This window comes from Miscanthus floridulus, chromosome 7, assembly GCF_019320115.1.
Source record: "Miscanthus floridulus cultivar M001 chromosome 7, ASM1932011v1, whole genome shotgun sequence".
Classification (NCBI taxonomy): domain Eukaryota; kingdom Viridiplantae; phylum Streptophyta; class Magnoliopsida; order Poales; family Poaceae; genus Miscanthus; species Miscanthus floridulus.
In genome coordinates, this window is record NC_089586.1 from 124,945,027 (window position 1) to 124,966,517 (window position 21,491).

At 41.9% G+C, this 21,491-nt stretch overlaps 3 protein-coding genes and 1 non-coding gene across 10 annotated transcripts; 1 reads left to right on the forward strand and 3 right to left on the reverse strand.

Moving 5' to 3' along the window:
- Positions 1–1,841: 1,841 nt before the first annotated feature.
- On the reverse strand, positions 1,842–2,645 carry LOC136464619 (uncharacterized). The gene has a single exon (XM_066463569.1). The coding sequence runs from the start codon at positions 2,551–2,553 to the stop codon at positions 2,083–2,085; it is 471 nt and encodes a 156-aa protein (XP_066319666.1). The 5' UTR covers positions 2,554–2,645; the 3' UTR covers positions 1,842–2,082.
- A 1,643-nt stretch (positions 2,646–4,288) lies between these two features.
- On the forward strand, positions 4,289–4,371 carry TRNAS-GCU (transfer RNA serine (anticodon GCU)). Its single transcript has one exon. It is a non-coding gene; the product is annotated as a tRNA-Ser (tRNA).
- A 694-nt stretch (positions 4,372–5,065) lies between these two features.
- Positions 5,066–7,477, reverse strand: LOC136464620 (DNA-3-methyladenine glycosylase-like). 2 transcript variants are annotated; one of them, XM_066463571.1, is made up of 6 exons: positions 7,025–7,477; positions 6,753–6,821; positions 6,527–6,650; positions 5,659–5,729; positions 5,482–5,539; positions 5,066–5,388 (listed from the first exon to the last, which is right to left on the reverse strand). In XM_066463571.1, exons 1-6 carry the CDS (start codon positions 7,442–7,444, stop codon positions 5,225–5,227), a joined length of 906 nt encoding a protein of 301 aa, XP_066319668.1. In that variant the 5' UTR covers positions 7,445–7,477; the 3' UTR covers positions 5,066–5,224. The 2 variants fall into 2 exon arrangements, with proteins under 2 accessions (XP_066319668.1, XP_066319667.1); XM_066463570.1 differs by having other exon boundaries at positions 6,750–6,821.
- A 3,007-nt stretch (positions 7,478–10,484) lies between these two features.
- LOC136464621 (increased DNA methylation 1-like) lies at positions 10,485–16,172 on the reverse strand. Of its 6 annotated transcripts, none has more exons than XR_010761215.1 (6): positions 15,763–16,170; positions 15,198–15,359; positions 14,577–14,795; positions 14,365–14,451; positions 12,590–12,796; positions 10,485–10,991 (listed from the first exon to the last, which is right to left on the reverse strand). XR_010761215.1 is itself a non-coding variant. In XM_066463573.1 (6 exons), the coding sequence occupies exons 3-5, from the start codon at positions 14,744–14,746 to the stop codon at positions 12,769–12,771; spliced, it is 294 nt and encodes a 97-aa protein (XP_066319670.1). In that variant the 5' UTR covers positions 14,747–14,767; positions 15,198–15,359; positions 15,763–16,172; the 3' UTR covers positions 10,485–10,991; positions 12,590–12,768. The 6 variants fall into 6 exon arrangements, 2 of the variants coding, with proteins under 2 accessions (XP_066319670.1, XP_066319669.1); XR_010761214.1 differs by having other exon boundaries at positions 12,590–12,754; positions 14,365–14,501; positions 15,763–16,169; XR_010761213.1 differs by having other exon boundaries at positions 12,590–12,754; positions 14,365–14,460; positions 15,763–16,168.
- Positions 16,173–21,491: the final 5,319 nt, after the last annotated feature.

The window sequence follows — 21,491 nt, forward strand, 5'->3', positions numbered from 1 at the left end:
CATAATACATTTCATTGTGTATTTAATGAATCTTGTTTCGTGTTGTAGTTTCTGCAATTTTCTATAAACTTGATCAAAGATAAAGAAGTTTGACTTATGACAAAACTAAAACGGCTTACAATTACTTCCTTCCGTCTATTTTATTTGGCGCACACGCATATCAAGATTCAAACTTTAAAAACTTTGACCAATAATTAGGCTAATAATTTTTAACAATTATAATATAAATTTTACATGAATAAATTTGTAAGGAACTATACTATCCAATGATTATAAGTTTATAAGCATAAATAATATAATATAAAGTAAATGAATGGTCAAAGTATAATCTAGGAGACCGTATCATTGTAACTTATGCCCGATAAAATGGACCGGAGGGAGTATATTATAACAACAAAAAGAGTAAAATTCATAGGATATACTGTATTTCAGGAATCAAGATGGAGGGAGTATCTTGAATTATCTTATCCTTCTTTCTGTATGTATCGTCTGGTCCATCTTGGCTTCTATCTTCAGAAAATGGCCGGTATTGGTCATACTGTATTTGTTCAGTTCTTTTGTATATGTTGGAACTAGATGAATTTTTATCCCAGCACAAGGAAGTAAGGAACACATTCATATTCAGCTATGCAAGGATGGAGAATAGAAAGAAGAATTAATAGGAAAGGTATGGCTTCTGAATTTGTGATCCAGAAGAGCAAGTGATTAAATACCTGAACTGTGCGACATTTAGGGAGTGTTTGGGACTGCTTCATAAACTCTCCTTCACAAACTCCACTATGGAGCAGCTCCACAAAAAAACTAGAGTTTGTGGAGCACATCTTTAGGTGCTCTCACAACTCCATCCTTTTTTCTCGAACAGAGTTCATGAAGCTGAAACCGTTTAGATAAAAAACATGGAGCGGAGCTGAAAAACATAGAGCAGGGTAGTCTCTTGAGGTTTGTAACCATTTTTTTGTAACCGTTTTGCCAACTTGTGTGACAGCCCTGGGAGGTTTGTAACTATTTTTTGAAGCTAGTAAACTCACCCCTTATCTCAAGAGATAAGTCTCTTGAGTTGAGAATGAAGAAGGGTTGGAAAGCCCTAAGCCTTAGTGGCTAACCTCAATAACGTAGAGGTAGACAAGCCTTGGTGGCAAGCCAAACCACGGGATAAATCATTGTGTCACTTATGCTTGATTTACATTACTTGCATTTCATATTTGTTGGTTTAGGTGATTTCTAGGGTTTCTAATCGATCTACTTGTGTGTGGTGTTCAGGTGTTCCTACAACTTCTAGCTCTTGATCTGTGACCATCACACCTGCAGTCGGCTGAGAAATTTCCCTGATCTAAGTTTCTGTTCACTGATTTTGAACTGTGACTCGAAGTTGTCTGCAGGTGTGGCAGTACCGCTGTTCTGGTACGTCAGTGTCGTAGTCCGACAGTGCCGCCCTTCAGAGCGGCAGTGCCGTAGGGTGAATCTGATAAAAGTTTGAGTGTTTGTTTTGACAGGCCTATTCACCGTCCTCGTCATTATCTACAGGACCGGCGGGACCCGCGTAAAGGAGATGAAGGGCACCGCGACCACGGAGGCCTTCTTTCTCCTCGTTTTCTCTCTCTTTCTCTCGTGTAACCTGCGTCTTCTCTTTCATCTATAAAAAGGGAAGCATGATGCCCTATGAAGGGCAGGGCTGAACGAGCTCAACGAGACTCAACTCTGTTCGACCCTTTCACCAGAGACTCTGCTCCCTCTCTCGTCCGTTTGTAACCCCTACTACAAACTAGCTCCGATAATACGAGCAGCAACAGACTGGACGTAGGGACATTTTGTCTGAACCAATATAAATTACACACTATCCAGGCCAGACATACAAATCACAAATTTACTGGTCGGTGATCGGAAACACCGACACAAATAATCCCAGTCTTTTCAATTCTGTTCAATCGATATATCTACAAGATTCCATCCATTCTAGTACTGCTACTTACATAGTACTATAGGAACTCAAATACCATTTCCATGCACAGTAACGAACCAATTACAATCCAGAACGACCAAAGTCCCAAACTACCTCCAAGGTGCCCAGAAGTTGCGGGCATTTCAATCCTCGCGGGCAGCCGTGCGGCGCGACGACGACGCGGCGGGCGACATCGACGACGACGGCGAAGGCGAGGCCTCGTCGGTGCCGACGGGGACGTCGGAGAGCGGCGCCAGCACGCGCCTGACGCTCATGGAGCGCATGGGGCGGAAGCTGAGGGACCTGAGCCGGCCGTCCTTGGAGAAGACGTCGGAGGAGCTGCGGAGGATGAGGTAGACCAGCCCCTGCACTAGCACGAACACAGCCACCTTGGCGAGCCCGTCGCGGAGCTCCGGCGACAGCGACATAAACGCCGACCCGTCCATGGGCGCGGAGAGATGCTGGCAAGGTGGAGAGGGAGATGCGTGTGGATGTGGATGCGCGTATGGGTGATCTGTGAGATGCTGGGGAGAGATCGGTAGTCCTTGCCTGCTCTCGTCTGCTTTATATAGAGCGGCTGCGGCAGCGGCCGGTGGCTTGTGGGTTTGCAGCATGTGCTCTTGCGTTTGCAGCCTGTTGCGAGTTGTTTTGTCGTGACCGTACACGCAAGCGGTGAAGTGGGAGTGCTGTGGGTTTCGTAGGTATCTTCCGGGGTGTGATTTGCTTTGCATTGCAAGGAAGAAGAACAAGTCTGTGTTCGTGACTGTTCACGTTTTCTGTTTACCGGATCAGAGTTTGACCTGGGGTCCGGGACATCTGTCAATTGTGAGGGCTGCTGACACTGACAGGAAGTGAGGGGGTGATGTGGCATCCTCGTAACCTGTCCGCTTGACCGTAAGGCATGATTGAAAGTAAAGTATTGTTAGTTAATTTATTATGAAAAAAAAATATTTTTTATTAACCGAAAAAGTGCGATTTATAAACTGCTCCAACCCGTTTCGAGCCGCAGTCGCTGTCTTGGAAGCAGCTAGACAACGTAACCATAACACATTAAGCACATGGCTTTGGGTGCAAGGCTTTGGTTGGCTAATCGTTACCGCGTCAAGGTTTGCTGTTATATATAATATATAATACTTCCTAGTAAAAAAAGAGAAAAGGTAAGACCGCATCATTGACCTTTCTTTCTTGGGTCGTCGCTCGTGACTAGTCGCTATGTTCGCTGAGGCTGATGCTTATTGTAAAATATTGTGAGAGAAAAATATTATTCTATGGCTGAAAAGTTTCAAATAAGCTTAAGCGAACAGGGTCAGTATCTCCTCGTTGTCGCGGCAGTGACAACCAGAGCATTTGATTAACTGATTTTTTTAATCACATGATTAACTGATTTGACCAACGCCATCCATCCAGAAAGAAAACGACTCGAGATGATGATTCATAACAAGACCATCCGGACACACAAAACCCATCTTGTCCCTTTCTGGTTTATACTAAAATGTTGTGAGAGAAAACTACTGTTTCATAACTGAAAAGTAGTTCTGAATAAGCTTAAGCGAACAGGCCCGTATCTCCTCGTTATCGCGGCAGTGACAACCAGAGCATTTGATTAACTGATTTTTTTAATCACATGATTAACTGATTTGACCAACGCCATCCATCCAGAAAGAAAATGACTCGAGATGATGATTCATAACAAGACCATCCGGAAACACAAAACCCATCTTGTCCCTTTCTGGTTTCTACTAGAACCCCTGGCTGCATCGGTCCATGGATCGACGCGACGTTCCAATAAACGCTCGCCTTCGAGATACCCAGGTGTGAAAAAAAGAATCGAAATCTTCTAGCCATGAGAAGGAACGTTCTTGACTTGACAATATGATTAACGATTCCATGTGCGGATGTGCCTCCTTGATTTGCATTGCTTGGGTTTTCAACGGGTGACAGCAGCAACAACGTGGCCTCGTCTCCTCTGCCCGGGCCAAGAAATAGTAAAGCCTCACCGGCACCGGCTTGCCTGGAGGGTGGAGACAGATTTTTCGTTTGGTTGTATTTGACCTATAAGTTATAGTTATAAATAGTATTTTTTCTACATCAAATTAATCGATAGCCATAATTTATAAGCCAAAACGGTCCAAACAAACAGGGCGTTCGGCGGCCGGCCAGCCTCACGCGGTTTGCAAGCGGAGCAAACGTGCCGGCGCCCGAACTGTGTGGCGGTGCCGGGCGGGCCATGCCCCACATGCCAGGGTGATTGCTTGACTCGTCGCAAGAGATGCCGCCAAAAACACTGGAAGCATAGCGCTGCAACTGATATGCATTCTTCAAAGAAACTTCTGTTCCCTATCACAAAACGAAGCTTTGGCCGAGTGGTTAAGGCTTGTGCCTGCTAAGTACATGGGGTTGTCCCCGCGAGAGTTCGAATCTCTCAGGCGTCGTCTCTTTTTATTTTATTCACCCATTCTTTTTCCTACCAACTTGCAAAATGGAAGCAAAGCTCTTTTTTTCACCCATTTTTGTCCTGCCAACTTGCAAAATGGAAGCAAAACAGCCCAGTAATTGGCAGTTCTCGTCCTTTGAATTATTTGGAAACGAAGGAATGATAAGGTCAAAACCCGTTTATGGACCGGGGCCGGGGCAAAGCACCTACGTCGTTTTGTTATCAATAGATCGTGACTAGATATTTTTTTTTTTTTTTGCTTTCTTTTATTTCTGGGCTCCGTTATGTTTCAAAAAAAAAAAAAAATTGGGCTCCACCTAATTGGACTTTTACCTCTTTGCTTATATCAATTTACAAGCCAGCAGGTTCCGGGTCTTTTGTTTTTTTTTAATAAACAACTTACAAAATCTGAACCGTCGGTCTTTTTTTTCATTTTCTTTTCTCTCACTTCTTTTTTTTACGATGAAAGAAAATTTATAGTAAATAATAGCTGGATACATCAGCTCCCCTGAGGCCTGACGCGCGCCCGCCTCCATTCCTCCTGCGCAGTGGAGCCCCAGGCTGAGCCGCTCTTCCATTTCGTGGAAGAAGAGAACTAGAGAAGAAGAGATGAGAACAAAACAAAGGAAGGCCCCGGCTGAAGAGCGGAGTCTTTTGCTGCTTTGTGTAATACTGCACGTACGAAATAAAGGCAGCGATACATTTACAGGAGCCAGTTATAGGCAGCACTCCCAAGTGTCAAGCAAATACAAACACATGGCAATTTGGGTAGAAAGAGGACTCGAGTGGTTTCTTGTTCAGACATTGCTCAGTTCATCCTCATGCTTCCCTTCACGCTCTACCTCAGGTCTTCAGCGCGGCCGGAGCGAATTTTTGGGGGCGCTGATCCACGGCGTGCCGGCGATGGCGAACCTCCACGGCGCCGCGACATGCTCGGGAGATGCGTACTCGATGCCAACGCGGGGACCAACCAAAATGCTCTCCGGTTCTGGCCCGTCCAATACCTCCAACCCACCTGGGAGGGAAAACGAGCCATTGCTTGGGTGAAAATGGATAAATCAGCGTCAGCGGTTTCAGGCCGTGGTGGAGGTCAGTTGAGCAAGCATACCAGGTGTGTAGAGAGGATGGTTCGACCAATCGGTGGATAGGCCCAGAGCTTGTCCAACCTGACCACGGTGCACACAAATTTTAAACCTTTTTAATGCTAACACAGCTGTGCAGGAACATTAAGAGAACAAAAATCTGGTAACATTTGTAGCTAAGCAAAAAAAAAAAAGGCACCTACCTTTCCTGGTCCTGTAAGTAGGACAGGTTTCTCTGTCTGTTGACCTTGGTGTCGCTGGATAGTTTCAAGACCTGAAACAATTTCAAGAACTTGATTCAAGTCTATTTCGAAATATGTTATACAAGCTTGCATTGACAAGGCAAGAGACACTCAAACTATGGAAAAATCGTTTTACTAACAGATAAGGGAACTGCAAGACCTAAAAAAAATTCAGGAAATTCATTGATGTCGTCGCATCGAGCTTAAAGTATGATAGATGCAAGAGCAGCGATAAAGCAAGACATGCTGAAATTACCAAAAGACCTTCTGATAGACAGATACGGGAAATCCAATTTACGGCGGGAACATGTGGTTCAGTTAGTAGAACTGGAATTTGAGACAAAGGTTGTGCTCTAGTTATCCAATCAAAGAGATTTATTTTACTTTTCTGCCTCAAATTGGAAGAAACACAGAGAATAAATTGTTGTGGTATGTGGGCAAAAACACTCAACACCTCCTTTATCCCTCTTGATCACATAATTATCTAGTGGCACAAATTTCCATTTTCCTCTTCTAGCTACGCTAAGGTAAAAAAAAAAAGTAAAGTTAGTACAAAATCTTTGTCACAGGTTGCAAAGGTGTAGCTGTTGAACAGAGCAATTTAGTTTTGATATTATAAAAAACAGAAACAAAGCAAGATCCATGAGACCATGACCGACTCCAGCATTAACCCAACATGTTCCATTCAGTTGCAATTGTCAGACTGGTAATGTCACACAGTAATTATGGTATATCTTATGATCCTAGCAGAATCCACAGATAAAAAAATCACTCTTTATCCAAGCAGCGTGAAAAGTTCGGTGATGAAGTGCTATTGAGCAATGCGTACCTCTAACTGGAGAACAAGACCGGATCAAAACAGCAGCACCAACACCCTCTATATCGGCAACAACATTGAGCATCATGTGGAGTCCATAGCACAGATAGACATATGCATGGCCTCCTGGTCCAAACTACACACAAAGAGGCCCAGATTTTAGCTCATGCTCAAATTTCAAAGCCCCAAATTTGCCATGCTCAGAAAGAATAATGCAGGGAAGGGCTGATCCTACCACTGGAGCAGTCCTCGCTGTGACGCCGAACCGGCCATGGCATGCGGAATCATTTGGCCTGTAAGCCTCCACCTGAAATTTCAGGAAAATTCAGAATGTCATAAGTCATAACAATGTGTTTCCATTAGTTTAGCACATCGCAGAGGAGAGCGAGATTTTTTGCCAAATAAAGATAGGTGCTACTACATAGCAAGGGAAATTTAGCTTGAAGCTATTGTAAGAGAGTATAATCTTGATTCATATGAAAAGACGCGAGACTTCTGAAGAAGAACAACCTCGGTGATGCGGAGGACGACCTCGTCGCACCGCAGCAACTTGCCGAGGAGGCGGGGGGCGAGGTCGAGGGCATCCACCTCGAAGAACTCCCGCGGCAATGCGCGCCCAACAGGCAGCACGGCGTCCAACTCCACCGATGCGGGAAGCAGTGCCCTCGCCAACGCCGGGGTCCCCGCCGCCTCGGCCTCGGCCTCGCCCTCTCCGCCACCAGCGGCGACGCCGCGGCTTCTGAGCCGCGACTTGTTCCTGGGCGAGGAGCGCTTGAAGGTTGGGGGCTTGGGCGCGCCGGAGGTGGTCATCGGCGATGGCTCGCCGGCGGCGTTTGTCCGCGGGGAGAGGTGGGGCTTGCTGGGCTTCAGTGCTCGGGAGGGTAAGGGGCGCGTGGAGTTGACGGTGGAGATGGAACGAAAGGATCGCATGGATGCCAAACTAGGAAGCGAATGCGCGTAAGGTTGCCGACCCGATCATGTTTGACAATGCAAACATTAGCCACCCATGAAGTAGGAGTAACGAGACTTTCTTGGAAAGAGAATGGCAGCGTTTGGTTCGCTATACAGTAACACAAACGAAAATAATAATATTAGTTCAAATCAAATGGCTTGCGGCAACATCCGTAGCTTTAAAGCCATTACATTTGTGTTACCAACGCTTCGTTCTACCAAACAGCGCCAACTTACTCGCCGGTGCTGAAAATACTACTGACGTTACCACCTCAACCCCCATGCGCTTGCCGGTGCTGATCTCTCTCTCTCTCTCTCTCTCTCTCTCTCTCTCTCAACCTTACCCTTTCTTCAAACCCTACCCATGCTCTCCAAACCTTAATAATGTTGACCACTGCAGTTCCGATTGCTCCTATCCAAACATCGCAGGATATGAAAAACATCCCAAAAGCCAACTAAGCAAATGGTGCTTTCTGTTCCACTGAAATAGGTAGCACTGTCAACTAATTACATTCCCATTGCTACTTCCTCTCATCGTTGAACTAATCGACACCTTGAATTACAAAATCCTAGATATAACTATTTAGAGATTCTCGCTATCCAAAGATAATATTTTATGTTTCATGCACCTCATTTTATCTACAATTTGTATTTTATATCACTACCTAAATCACTATGAGTATAAGATCAAGCAGAGTCTAAGCAATTTTATGGAAGATTCCCACTTAAATTAAATTGCTTGAGGTTGGTAGGAGTTGATGGATAGCTTATTACGTGCTTAGCACAATAGTAGTTGCTGCTCATGATGGGCAATTGTCCTGGTCTCCTGGATCATAAGGAGATTTAATAGTTTTAGCTTTGATGTTTTTATTTTAACGGGCCGACAACCAATAACTGTTTTTATTGATATGTAATAGAAAATAGAGGTAGATTTCATACTATGTGCAAAAAAGCAAAAAAAAAAGAAAAAAGAAAAGAAAAGGTACAACACCGCCTGAAACTCCATGGTCGTTCGGCAAGCAACAAACACCGATGACTTGCATTATTTGTATTACATTTGACTGCTGAGATGGTTTTATCAATAGCTTGAGCTTGGCAATGTATGTGCTCATGGCGTAATGTCACATTGAGAAAACTAAAACTATGCCTTAACATGTGGTTTCACTACTCTACGATTTTTCCACCACAGAGTTATGATGCCACACACTGGTTATCCAAACGTTGAGGGGGTTAGAGGAGGGCAAAGGAAGATATAATGAGTGGTAAAGAGCGGATATATTAGCTGTATTGATCATTTAACTAAAAAAACTCACGAGGACTGAAATGGATGGGCTGACCGTGATCGACGGAGGATTACATTTATACTGTTGTTGATGTTGGAAAGCACCACCACACCAACGTTGTGGAACTCACACAAGTGCATCTTTGGGTTTCTTTTGTGAAAATTGGATCATTACTAGTTTCTAAAATACTGTAAAATGAAAGAAGAATACCAATTTAGAGTTTGGAAGAGATTAGGAGGAAAAGAGTAAAAGCCAAAGGCAAATAATAACAACAACAACAACAACAACAACAACAACTGGTTTTTAATCAGTTTGATGCTTTAATTAGCCGTGTCCCTTCGTTATATACGGTCGGGAAGCCTTATCCCATGATTTTATACTAAGATATCAAGATTTAAGCTTAAAGAGACCTAAAAACTAGTTTGGCCTTTCAAAAAAACTGATTTGCATATAGAAAAACTAAACCCTTTGATTTATGAAATAGGACACTCTGGTTTCTTGGATTTTAGTTGCCATAAATCAATGGCGAAGCTAGAGCAAATTAGAACCTCAGAGGGGGTGCTCGTGCTTTGTGGAAACATGTGCCATAGGGGTGCATATCTATACCTAATAATAAAGAAACAAAATTTCAGCCATTTTTTTATACCATTATTTTGGTCTGGTCTAAATAACTCCGTGAATGTGGAAACCATCACATATCCGATGTTGTGTTTGTTATGGAAACCGATGGCCAAACGACGCTGGATAAGCCAAAACACGTGACTTTTCTTCTCCAAAATACTACCCGGACGCTCATACGGAGAGCAAGGTGGCTGGTGCTTTTCTTTTCTTTTTTTGATTTTCCTTTTTCTATTATATATTATATATATACACATGCCGGTAGAGAACGTGACTTGCTTCTTTCTACAAAACACTACACCGAAGCTCTCTTAAAAGCACCGGTCTTTCTCTAGCATACTAGCTTTGGATTTCGTCTTGGGGTTGGACAGCGCGGCGCTGACGAAGTATCAAGCATGGCCAGCGTCGGGCTGAGGCGCGACGCTTTGGCCGTGTGCGCGCTTCTTTCCGGCCAGCCTTGTGGTGCGGACCTCCGTGACTTTTAGCGCATGATCTTCTGGGTTTCCGCATTGTCCTTGTAGAGCTTGTGCGTGTGGATGAGGCGGTAGAGCAGCTCGAGGAAGTCCTTGAGGTAGCTGAATTCGGGGAGCGCAAGAAGGTTACAGGCGAGCGTCTTGGGATGGCGCTCGTGCATGCAGAGCACGGCGGCATAGAAGCCCTCCGTATCGGACTTGCTCGTTCCGCGAGGTTCGCAATAAGCTTTAGGCCTCGTTCGGTTGCCACAGTTCCTGGCCAGAATCATTCCTGAGCTGCAGTTTCTTCAATAGTTTGAATAGCACCGGAACCAATCCTGGTCAGGAATGGCCGGGAACAGCGTAACCGAACGGCGCCTTAGTGTGGTGAGCGGGCCGGTCGTGTGCCCATGCAATGGTGACGAGCTCGCGCACGCGCTACGCCGACGTGTCGGGGATGACCTGGACGAAGAGGTGGAGGCAGGGGGTTGTCGGAACTCGTGTAGGTGGCCGAGTTGTTTTCCATCCGCGCCATGCGAGGCGCCGTTGGTAGCATCAGAACCAATTGGAGAGTCCTTGTTGAAGAAGGCGTCGAGAAGGTTGAGGAACGGGTGGAAAGTGGGGGATTAAACCAATAAATTGCTGAGATAAAAGAGAATCTAAAAATTAAGGGAGTTGCTATATTTCAGTCGCCTGAAATATATGAACCATCTCAGGCGACGTCCAGAACCCTTGGATCTGCATCCAAGGGTCAGATCTGTTCTCTGTTGTTTTTCTGTGGCAGGCAACAAAACGGGTCCGCAAATGAACCCGCAAACCCAACCAAAGCCGCTACCGGGCCCGCCAAACCTTAACGGGTGCAAGATCCGATACCCGCTATATCAAATAACTACTCATTCGAGCCACAAAGCAGCTATTCGGCCCAATAAAACAGTACACATAAATTACAGCTCTGCCACTACACCCTCCAGCAAGAAAGAAACACCCCCGATCAATCTGGATCTAGAAGGGGAATTAGAGTGGAGAGAAGAGCGAAAATTAGAGATTATTGGGCTCCTTGTTGAACTAAACCTTGCCATTACTGTTGCCAAACCTTCCTCACGATCTCCCTGACCAGGGAATCCAGCTCGTGCATGTGAAGCCTGCTACGAGTAGAGTTAACGTGTGCCTGATCTGTATTTACACAAAGACAAACAGAAACACAAAAAAATAGAGTTAACTTGTGCCTGATCTGTATTTACACAGAGACAAACAGAATCTGTCGGGAAAAGAGGCAAGGTGGCACACAGGCAAGCAGGCAACAGAGTTAAAACAACCCTGCCCAGTGCCCATAGTCCACAGAATATGGAGCACCAGGATCACTGCATATTCTCACCCGACGAGATTCACATATTAAGGTATTCTGAGCAAACAAAGGCATAATGAATATGATCTTGAAAATTTCAGAACATAAATACGAAAATTGCACATTTCAAATAGTGCAACTAGTACTTGTTGATAATGCAACTATACTGTTTATGTATATAATTAGAAAATCCAGCTCATGCATGTGAAGCATGCTGTGAGTACAGTTAACTTGTGCTGGTGAAAAGCGACACATAGACAAGCACAATTAACGAAACTCTGAACTGTGTTAGCACAAAGACAAATCTGTTTTGTCTGTGTTGAGCTAGACCATGGTGCCTTTTTTTGGGCAGGACTGTGTCTATGGCTAGTGGCATGCAATTATGCGGCAACCCCAAGGATGTTCAAATGCAGCTGCTTTTTGAGTCTGAATTTAGTTGGCACAAAAAATTCAGAAACAACAATTCTAAAACTACATGCACCGAATTTGTCCACAGTAGCAAGGATTCCCTAAGTACTAATGGAACATTAGCAGAGACAGTGATAAGTTATAAATAGTAACAATAAACTGGTTCTGCCACTTTTACAAAGATAAAATCATGAGACTGCACACAAAGGCCAGTCACGAGTGCGAGACCCAGGGACAGACCCTCAGTTTTGGTAGTAATTATGACTTCTTGTTCTTTTCTCTAAAACTTTTGGAGAACAAACAGACATGATGTTCAGCATATAGGAAAATATAACTGACAAGGTAAGACGCTGGTTTGGGACCTATAGCTACAGGTGGTACAAGTGGTCCTTCATCCATGACATTAGCTAAGTTGTTGGCTTTTTTATCTTCCTTACCAAGAGGATGAGAATGTAGTTGAGAATTCCTTCTGTTCACCAAAATAATGCAGCCATTCAAGGCACACAACCAGAACTTCTATTGTAGAACACAGGCAAATTGCAAGATAGCTGACAAAATTGTATGTGTTGGCACAAATCACAATAAATAAATTATAATTTTTTTCTATAGAAAAACAAGGATAAAAATGTGGTCTGTGTTGGCACAAATCACAAAAAAAAATCTATAAAAGGACAAAAATGTTGCCGGTGCTGGCACAAAACACAATAAACAAAAGACAAGGACAATAGAAACACGAGAAATTCAGTATGTTGTTGTAAACAACTACCCTACATGTGTGTCGTAAAATTACTGAACATGCTGAGGATTTATCTCAAAATCAGCCAGGAAATTCAGTTTTTAGTCAAACATTGTGTTTCTTGACAAACTGTCAGCAACTGTCTTTAAATGACATTAGTGAGATTAAGTACTGTAGACAAAATTACCAAATCATGACATAGACTGTAGAGGTATGAAACTTCATAGAGATCAATATTTATTGACATGTCAACCAGGATCTTGAGTGCTTGAGCATGCTTACCAGCAAGATGATCCTAAGGCCAGGCTGTAGTGTGTTGCTCCTGCATGTGCTGGGACATCTCATAGCTTTCTAGCTGCAGTGTTATCTGGTTCAGGAAGCTCTCGCTCACCTTCAGGTCTGCCTCAAGCATCACCTCCGGGTCACTGTCCCTCATCTAACGATTGGCTGCATTAAAAGGGCTAGTTCAGTTTCTTGTCAGATGTTGTACTGCATCAACAAAGGAGTTAGCGGTCAATGAATGGAGTCCTACTTTCCTTGTTCTCAGGAAATTTTACAGAAATGACAAAAAATGACAACACCCGAAAACAAGCACATAACCACTATAGTGCTATGTTTTTGCCGGATGAAACCACATTTATTCATTTTTTATCACACAGTGTGCTTTCTATACGAGGATAGTCAGAAAATGCGTTGAAATCATTGAAGCTTATACACTCTTATTACTCCTATATGCAAGTTCATTGGTATATCTTCGGTTTTTGGTTCTGAAAGAAAATTGCACGAGATTTACTTAAGCCACTTTTGCGTCCAGATTCATTAACGTATCCCACTTGCAGTCCTAAACAACAACTACATATTCCGTCCAGATTCACCATGCCAATTTCTTGCAGGCTAAACAGACACGTGAGAAATTCTTTCCAGAATCACTGAAAACGAATTGCAAGTAATCTGTTAGCTAGGAATACTACTGAAATTTTATTTGTGTTTGGTTCGTTCGAAAACAAACAGATACACAACTGCAGATGAAATTCCTTTGTGTAACTCATTACAATATTTAAAATAAACAGAATACAGTTTTTTTCTATTGTAAGACAAAGACAACAACAACAACCAACAACCACCAAGCCTGTCAGTCCCAGAAATGTGTTGGCACAAATCACAAATAACAATTTTTTTCTATGGAAGGACAAGGACAAAAAAATATTGTCCGTGCTGGCATAAATCACAAATCACAATAAACAGAAATGAAATGTGTTGGCATAAATCACAAATAACATTTTTTTTCTATGGAAGGGCAAGGACAAAAAATGTTGTCCGCGCTGGCACAAATCACAAATCACAAAAAACGGAAATGAAATGTGTTGGCACAAATCACAAATAACAATTTTTTCTATGGAAAGACAAGGACAAAAAATGCTGTCCGTGCTGGCACAAATCATAGATCACAATAAACAGAAATAAAATGTGTTGGCACAAATCACAACTGATTGTTGTCTGTTGTTGTTCGTCAGTTCCTTTGTGTAAGTGTACAAGTTTTCCTGGCATATTGCATTTCAGATTTTAGTTTGTACCTTTTAAGTGGCATGGTGCTTGGCTGTTAAGTGACAGCATAGCAGGTTTGTGTCTTCTGAGTACTATTACCATACATGGGTGTTGTTACATGCATTGTGAGAGGAGTTTCAGTATCATGTGATAATCTAAATGATAGTACACTTGGACTATTAAAGTAAAAAGTTTTCCTATTGCAAGCTTTTTGAACATATGTTTTTCCTGCTTCATCAAATGTAAAAAGGAAAACAAAATAGTAGGAAAGTTATATATAAATACTGGATATTGCACATGGTAAACACCATAATTGCATAAATTTAAGTGTGCAATTTACTACTTATAAATGTGCAATCAAGAAATGGATACTAAACATAACTTTCTTGTACAGTATATGCAATACACAGTTACAAGATGTGAGCTCCTACTATTCTACAACATCCAAGAAGAGGAACCAAGAAGAGGATACTACAGACTACAACTATACGAAATTCAGCTGGTGTACAAACCTCAGCATGGCTGACGAAACAATCTCTCCATCCTTCTCCAGAACCATGGTGTACAACCCTTCGTAGCTTAGCCGTTTAAATTCATACCTGTTTGTTCTAGCACGAAACACCTTCTATATAAGCGACACAATCAAGACCTAATATATAACCGAATGACATCTCAAGGTCAGTACAAAAATGTGCATGTCTCACTCTGACTCAAAAAGACTTACCCAAGGCTATCCACAGCTTGGTGGAGCATGTCAGTCTTGGTCCGCCGATCCTTCACCACATTGAAACACTCGTTGAGGACGCCGAACGCTACCGCAAGTTTCACGTTGCATTCCCTGAGAGCTGCCTGATTCCTCTTTCTGAATCCTCTGGAGCGCCCACGAGAAACCATCCTCGGTAGGGTTCATTACGCCTGTCACTTCTGATAGCTAAGCAGAGAACTGAAACATGCATCCAAAAAAAGGCACCGTGTGTTCAGTTTATATAACACAAGAATAAAAACCAAATGCAATGGTGAAATTGTTGCGTATCAACACCAGCATATTGCATATGCTCAGAACTACAACTGCAGTGCCCAATAATTGCAATTTGCATTATTTTTTATTGCAATTATGTACCTGAATTTTTTATTTGTTTGGTTTTCATCAACAGCTAATATTAATAGGAACAGAGCACTTCAAAATTTAGTAGTATACTGTGGATGCATCTCATTTCTATAATACTGCACCAACACAACTTGAAAGTAGCTGGAGCATATTTTCCAAGCTGTGAGGTTTTGTGAACTCAAATTTGAGTATTATGTATGTGAGAAAATTCTCTATCACACAGAAATCAGCCATCACCTGAATTGTTCCAGCTGCTGTCAGGACTCCAACTACACTCCCACCAATAACCCTATGGTCAGGACCAAACAAAGCAATGCAAAGCCCTCCGCTTCGGGTCCGTGTGCCACCATCATCTAGCACCAAGTATGACCCGGAAAGGCAATAAATCTCAAATCGACCCTGCCAAATCAACAATAAAGCACAAGGGTACAAAACTAAATGAGAATAAAATAATCATAGTATACATGAACAATTCCATGAAAAAAAGAAAGTATCTTGTATAGTATGGCCTGCAAGGATATAACCCCAACCTTGGACTGAAAGCAGACGTTCTTAGCATACTTAACTAATTAAGAGAAAGTGTGAAAACAAATGCCTTCTTTTATGATTTATTTTTCCCCTTTGATAGCAATACTTCAGCTGTAACATGCAAGCAATCCAACTATCTAGGCAAATGCTAGCAGCAAACCTTTTGTTTAATTGGCACAGTGGGCAAACATTTATATTCAAATATGCAACAAGAGAAGAACATAACACATACATGCAGCAGTTTTTAGGCCAATGATAACCAACACCAACATACCTCATATGTAACAACACCACCAGAGTCTGAATCTTGGTGAAGGGTTGCTGTAGAAACAGCTCCAGTTGCTCAAATGATGCACACTGCCCTTGGGCCTTGTTGTGAGAAGGCCATTATTCTGGCAGCAACGTCCTGCACAAACAGGAAAGCTATAATCGGCATCCCCATGGTTGGTATTTACCAAAGTTAACAATTGGCACTATAGCAACCACCAATCAGATAGCAAAATAAATGCAACAATAAGAACACATGAATGGCTAACAAATCACATGGCTAATCAAGGACCAGTCGGCATAAGCATTGCCTAACAAATCATATGGCTAATCATTATTAGAGGCCATCATCAACCTATGAAGCAGAAACACATAGTGGGGAGAGCACCATTATTACAGTATATATTTTATGCAGGTAGCACAAATGAGCAGTTGGGCACTATTGTGATAAGTTCTATGTGCTCAATAGGACCAGAGAAACAAAAGAACTCATGAAGATCACTTTCAGATACTTTGCTCGAGAGGTTAGTGACTTGTACAGTGTGCCCTGTTTCACTCATGATTCTGGAAGTCAACAAACAGAAAAGGTCAAAATTTTAGTATTTCCTGTGATTGTGAAATTGGAGAGGCACAGTAGTTTCTGACTTTAGTCAGTAGGATATGTAACATCATTACAAGAACAAGTAGTTTCTGCTTGTATATCTCATTGGAAAGAACCTTTTGGTTGACCTTATTGTATCCTGTCTATAGCTATTGTCCTAAAGAACAATTTGGTGTAAAGTCACCATCAGAACTAAAATTTTAAATAAATATATGTTGCTTTCCAGTAGAAGTACAAAATAGTTACACAAAATCAATAGCAATGAAACAAAAAGGATATATCACACACACATCAGTTGGCCCACTAAAACGTCCATATTTCTATTGGCCATTACAATCTTTACAAAACTAGGCATACAGTAATAACATCACCAGTACTATGACACCTATATACATAGTTCAGTGCAGATAATATACAGTTCAGTGCAAATAATATAAAAGCACAAGTTGACCTGCTGCAGCTTTTCATCTCTCCTTAACAACATATACGTTCTCTTCTTTTTTTTCTTTCAGGCTGGGTATTGAATAACTAAAGTGTTAATTTCACTGACTGACTTATGATACATGGCCATGTTCCAAGAGCACATTCAAACATACACTATGGTATTTTTGGTTAATGAACACAAGTAGCCATTTTCAAACAAGCAAATATGCACAGAGCACATAGAACTTGCAATATTTGCCATTCAGTTTTCAGAAAAAATAGTTAACCTACATATATAACACCTAACCAGATGATTGCAACATTCAAATGCCTTTATCTATTTGAGCTTTTGGATCAGCAGAGTTCATCTATTTGAGATACTTTCACATCATGAGAAGCAGGACATTTAATTTTCAGAAAAAAGAACAAACACCAAAAGAATGCTCTCAGTCACTTGCATTCAGTTTTCAGAAAAGTAAAAGCTTGCAACACAGGACTTGGAACTTGTCTCTATTAAACTGAACATCAATGCACCAATGGCAGCAAACCGAACACTTAAACTCCATGATTTTCATAGGGTTATACTGTAATTCCTACAATGTCAATGTCCTGATTGCTTCCTGGACCAAACAATCCTTTCTAAGTATACAATGTAGGGAGCCAACCATGTACAATAGAAAACAAAATCAAATAAGAGAAGGACAAGCGCAGGATAAATAACCTAGGCAAAGATAAGTTAACTGACTATGGATCACACTAATATGCAGAACACAGTAACAGAAAAGTTTCAGCTTGTATCAAGGACCAGTCATGCTTTTATAGTATTCAAGGACCAATCATGCTTGTATCATAAACTCTGAACTTTGAATGTGAGGAGAAAAATGACAAAATGTTGCAGAAAAGTTTCAGCTTCAGGAAACTAGGTACTGCTTCATCCATCGCTGTGGAAATTATATAAAACTATAGAAAGGTCACTTGTTGCCAGCAAGAACATTGCTGCTGAAGCCAGCGAATGGGGAGATGACCTGGACCACAATCCTACAATTTGGCAAGTTACAGAGAGTTCAGAAACAACAGTGATGATGTGAAATAATCATATACAATAAGCTTACAACATGTATTAACAGGGAACTCAAGCATAGGTTATCCATGAGCAAGTCGAAAACCTAGAGAAAATGAAGTCCATCTACTTGGCCACTTATCAAGCCCTGAAACTATCATTCCAAAAGTGGAATGAAAGCTACGGCCTACAAGACATCAGTCTGCTACACCATAATGCGCAAATTACACTAGACAATTTATAACAACCAAAGGAAGCAATAGGGTAAACCTCTCACATTCACAAGAAACAGGCACCACTATAAGGTCACAGTAGCAGCATATGCAGGACAGAGCAACAAAAAATACTTCACTTCTTGTCACCAATCATGCATCAGATTTACAGAATCCGCAGGCTATCCTACTTCACTTCTTGGACCAAATATTTTTTAAAAAAATCAATGTGGTTGGTCAAACCAAATAATGTTTTAAAAGATTTAAAAAATTAAGGTTAAAAGAATTAAATAAAGGACAGGACACAACTGCTGACTAAGTGTCTCAAGCTGAACAACACACAATAAATGTGGGGTTCAGTGTTTGCAAGCTCCGACATCTATCTGAAGATACTTGGAGACTTGCCCAAATTGCAGTGCCTAATACTAGGCTTCAACTTCATTCTAGGGCAAGCCATATTAATTGAAGATGTGGGCTCCAGTGAGTTTCTCAGATTCCAGGACAACAGCATGCAGGTACCGATAATGGTGGCCTGACCTCTCCTAATCCCCTTTTGAGGAAACAAATCAATACAATGATCGCTGAAAATTGTGAAACAACAAATGCCACCCAGAAATCCAAATATGCACACATCTTGCAGTCAGTTTGTTAGCCGAAGACCAACAGCAGCGTACCTCCCCCACGTGGGATCACCGGTGATTCGGGAAGCTGCACGCGAAATGGATGCAGGAGTTGCTGACAGAGGGGCCAATGCTTCATGGACTCCTTTTGATGACAGAGTTTCAGACAGCAGAAGACAAGACAAGTCATCGTGCTAAGCGCCTCAGCAAACAATTAAGCTTGCCAAACTGAAGAAACATGCTGCAACCTACACCTATCTGATCATGGAAGAGCTGGATCCTGATCACCGCGACTACAATGAGGTGCACGAGGACATCGAAACCCTTTATTTGCTTATCTCTGATAGTCAGTGACAGAGCAGCAGCATACTGACATAAAACAAGAAACAAGAACTAGATCTACAGAACAAACCCTAACTAAAATGGAGAGAAGGAAGAACAAACACAATCACTACACCAAAATCGCTATTTCGCAAAAGAACAGCACAAAACCTGCAAGGATCCCAACCTTACTGGCAAAAACCTCCATCCCCGTGCCGTCCTCAAAATATGATTTCAGCCAATCGACGACGAAATCAACACCCAATCAGGAAATGGGATCGAGTACACACAAGCAACAAGTGATGCAGCAACGACGAACAAGGAGGAAGGAGATGCGGCACCCACGGAACATAGAGCGTCACCCAAGATGGGGATTTCGCCGATAAAATCGCTGCGCCGCGGCGAGGATGCGGCAAATCGTCGGAAAGTCGCCACGACCCGAGTGAAGTCGCCTCGGATTCCTCTTGTGCCTGATGGGTGCGCGGTTTGAGGAAAACAAAAAAGAATCCGAAGAGTTTGTCGGCAGCGGGCACAATTAGGACCGGGTCTAGCGATGTATTATCGGGTGCAGTCTCTAGTGCCCGGACCCAATAGCAACCACGGACCTAATACGAACCAAACCAGGTGCACGCATCTTGAAGTTCATCCAACGGATAGAAGCGTCGCCTGAGAGAGAGACAGATTTCAGGCGACTGTACAATAGGAAATGTGAAAAATTAAAACATAGCCAGAATATGTTCGGAGCATCTCCAACCCTGAAAATTATTATTAAAAGGAATCAACATGAGCTGCAGCAGGTGCCTTTCCTTGCTCTTAGATGAATTGTAAAGAATTAAAAAAATAGTAGACACGAGTGTTGACACGGTTAGTATGCCAAGTCAACCTAATTTAGGATTAGTTCATCCATTGCAAACCCCCAAGAAGCAAAGGACATGTGAAGAAAAAGGTAACCAAAGAAACTATCTAGGTGTCATTTACTTGCATATTGTTCTCTGTCTAGAACAGGGTCCTCTCCAAAAAAGAAAAGGCCTGCAAGAAATAGGAGGGGGATTGGTTATGTCCGTGTGTGGCTCTATCATGCAGCCACGTCCATACCACCGGCAGTACAATAGACTGGAGTCCTGTTGCAACGTACGGACATATTTGTTAGTATGATAAAAATTTAGATAAAATCACCGTTTTAACAAATTTTAGGGGGGTTGAATGTAGCTTCGCCCGACCCATAAATTACACATCCACTGCTGATCTATATATGTATTTCAATTTGCCTCGATTAGAGCTACACAATGTTGAAATCCATACAGTCATTAGAAGTTATTTCCGAAACCAAATGTTTCTGTTTGCGAAACCATTGGCCCCGTTCGCTGGTCTGAAACTTGGCTGAAACTGGCTGAAAAACACTGTTCCGGCTGAATTGTTGTGAGAGAAAAATACTGCTCCGGCTGAAAAAAGAAGCCGAACAAGCCATTTTTAAGACAAACGAACGGGACCAATATCCGTTTTTCTAAACTACATGGTATCTACATATCTGGGTCGTTGACACATACGCTTCCTTTTTTGGCAAATATTGCATGCTAAAAATACTCTTCTAGACCAAAATTATGCAAGGACGAAGATGAACAATAAATCGATTTTTTCTAATAAGGGTGATAAAAACTTTATAGGTCATGGCACTTTATTTCAAGGTGATGTTCAAACAACTTTATTCGACCTCCATATCTGCTTAGTGAATACTTTGTTGGTACGTATCATTCAACTAAACGCTTTATGGATTCTTACTACGTCCGGAAAAGAATGCAACTACGTGTTGCATGCTAGCAAAAATAGTTCATATTTGACCATATTTCTAATAAATAGTGTTCACATTAATGGCTCCAAAATAATTTATTATAAAAATTCATTTCGTAATTAATATAATGATATTTATTTGACATCATAAATATTGATATTTTTTATCCATAATTAATCGAACTTAAGATATAAAACCATGACACTGTACTAGAATTACATTCTTTCCTGGACAGAGAGGTACGAGACAAGAACAGACGACATCAGATCAAAGATTTGCCTTTTCTCTACTACCCTTATTATTTTCTTTAGTACCTTATTATTAATAACAATCGATCGTTATGATGCTCCATAATTTAAGTGTATATCAATATGATATCGAAATACAACATTAGGCTACATATACTTAGTACTAAATTCTAGGCGACTAATTGGATGTATATCACCAAGAACATAGGCCGAACAAGAGAATATGACGTCTTCGTGGCACAATTACATTTTTGAGTTGTGGTCGATGTAAAAATCCGGCTGCTCCTAATGTCTTGGCGACAGTTTTAAAATTCTTAACTTCAATTGTTCGATCGATTGCCTTGCATCTTAGTGACTTCCCAACGTTTTTTAATTGCTTGGCTTCACCTTGTTCTTCTTAGTGACTGTACGTATTTTATCCAAATGCCTCAGTGACCGTACGGTATCCGTCACTGTGATGCC

Coding starts and splice junctions, on each gene's coding strand:
- LOC136464619 (XM_066463569.1), bottom strand. CDS start 2,553: ATGCTGCAAACCCACAAGCCACCGGCCGCTGCCGCAGCCGCTCTATAT.
- LOC136464620 (XM_066463570.1), bottom strand. CDS start 7,444: ATGCGATCCTTTCGTTCCATCTCCACCGTCAACTCCACGCGCCCCTTA. Junction 5,730..6,526: donor GTCTTGTTCTCCAGTTAGAG/GTACGCATTGCT, acceptor AAATTGTTTCAG/GTCTTGAAACTATCCAGCGA. Junction 5,389..5,481: donor CCATCCTCTCTACACACCTG/GTATGCTTGCTC, acceptor TTTCCCTCCCAG/GTGGGTTGGAGGTATTGGAC.
- LOC136464621 (XM_066463573.1), bottom strand. CDS start 14,746: ATGGTTTCTCGTGGGCGCTCCAGAGGATTCAGAAAGAGGAATCAGGCA. Junction 14,461..14,576: donor CAAGCTGTGGATAGCCTTGG/GTAAGTCTTTTT, acceptor GTTTCGTGCTAG/AACAAACAGGTATGAATTTA. Junction 12,797..14,364: donor GTTTCGTCAGCCATGCTGAG/GTTTGTACACCA, acceptor TTGTTGATGCAG/TACAACATCTGACAAGAAAC.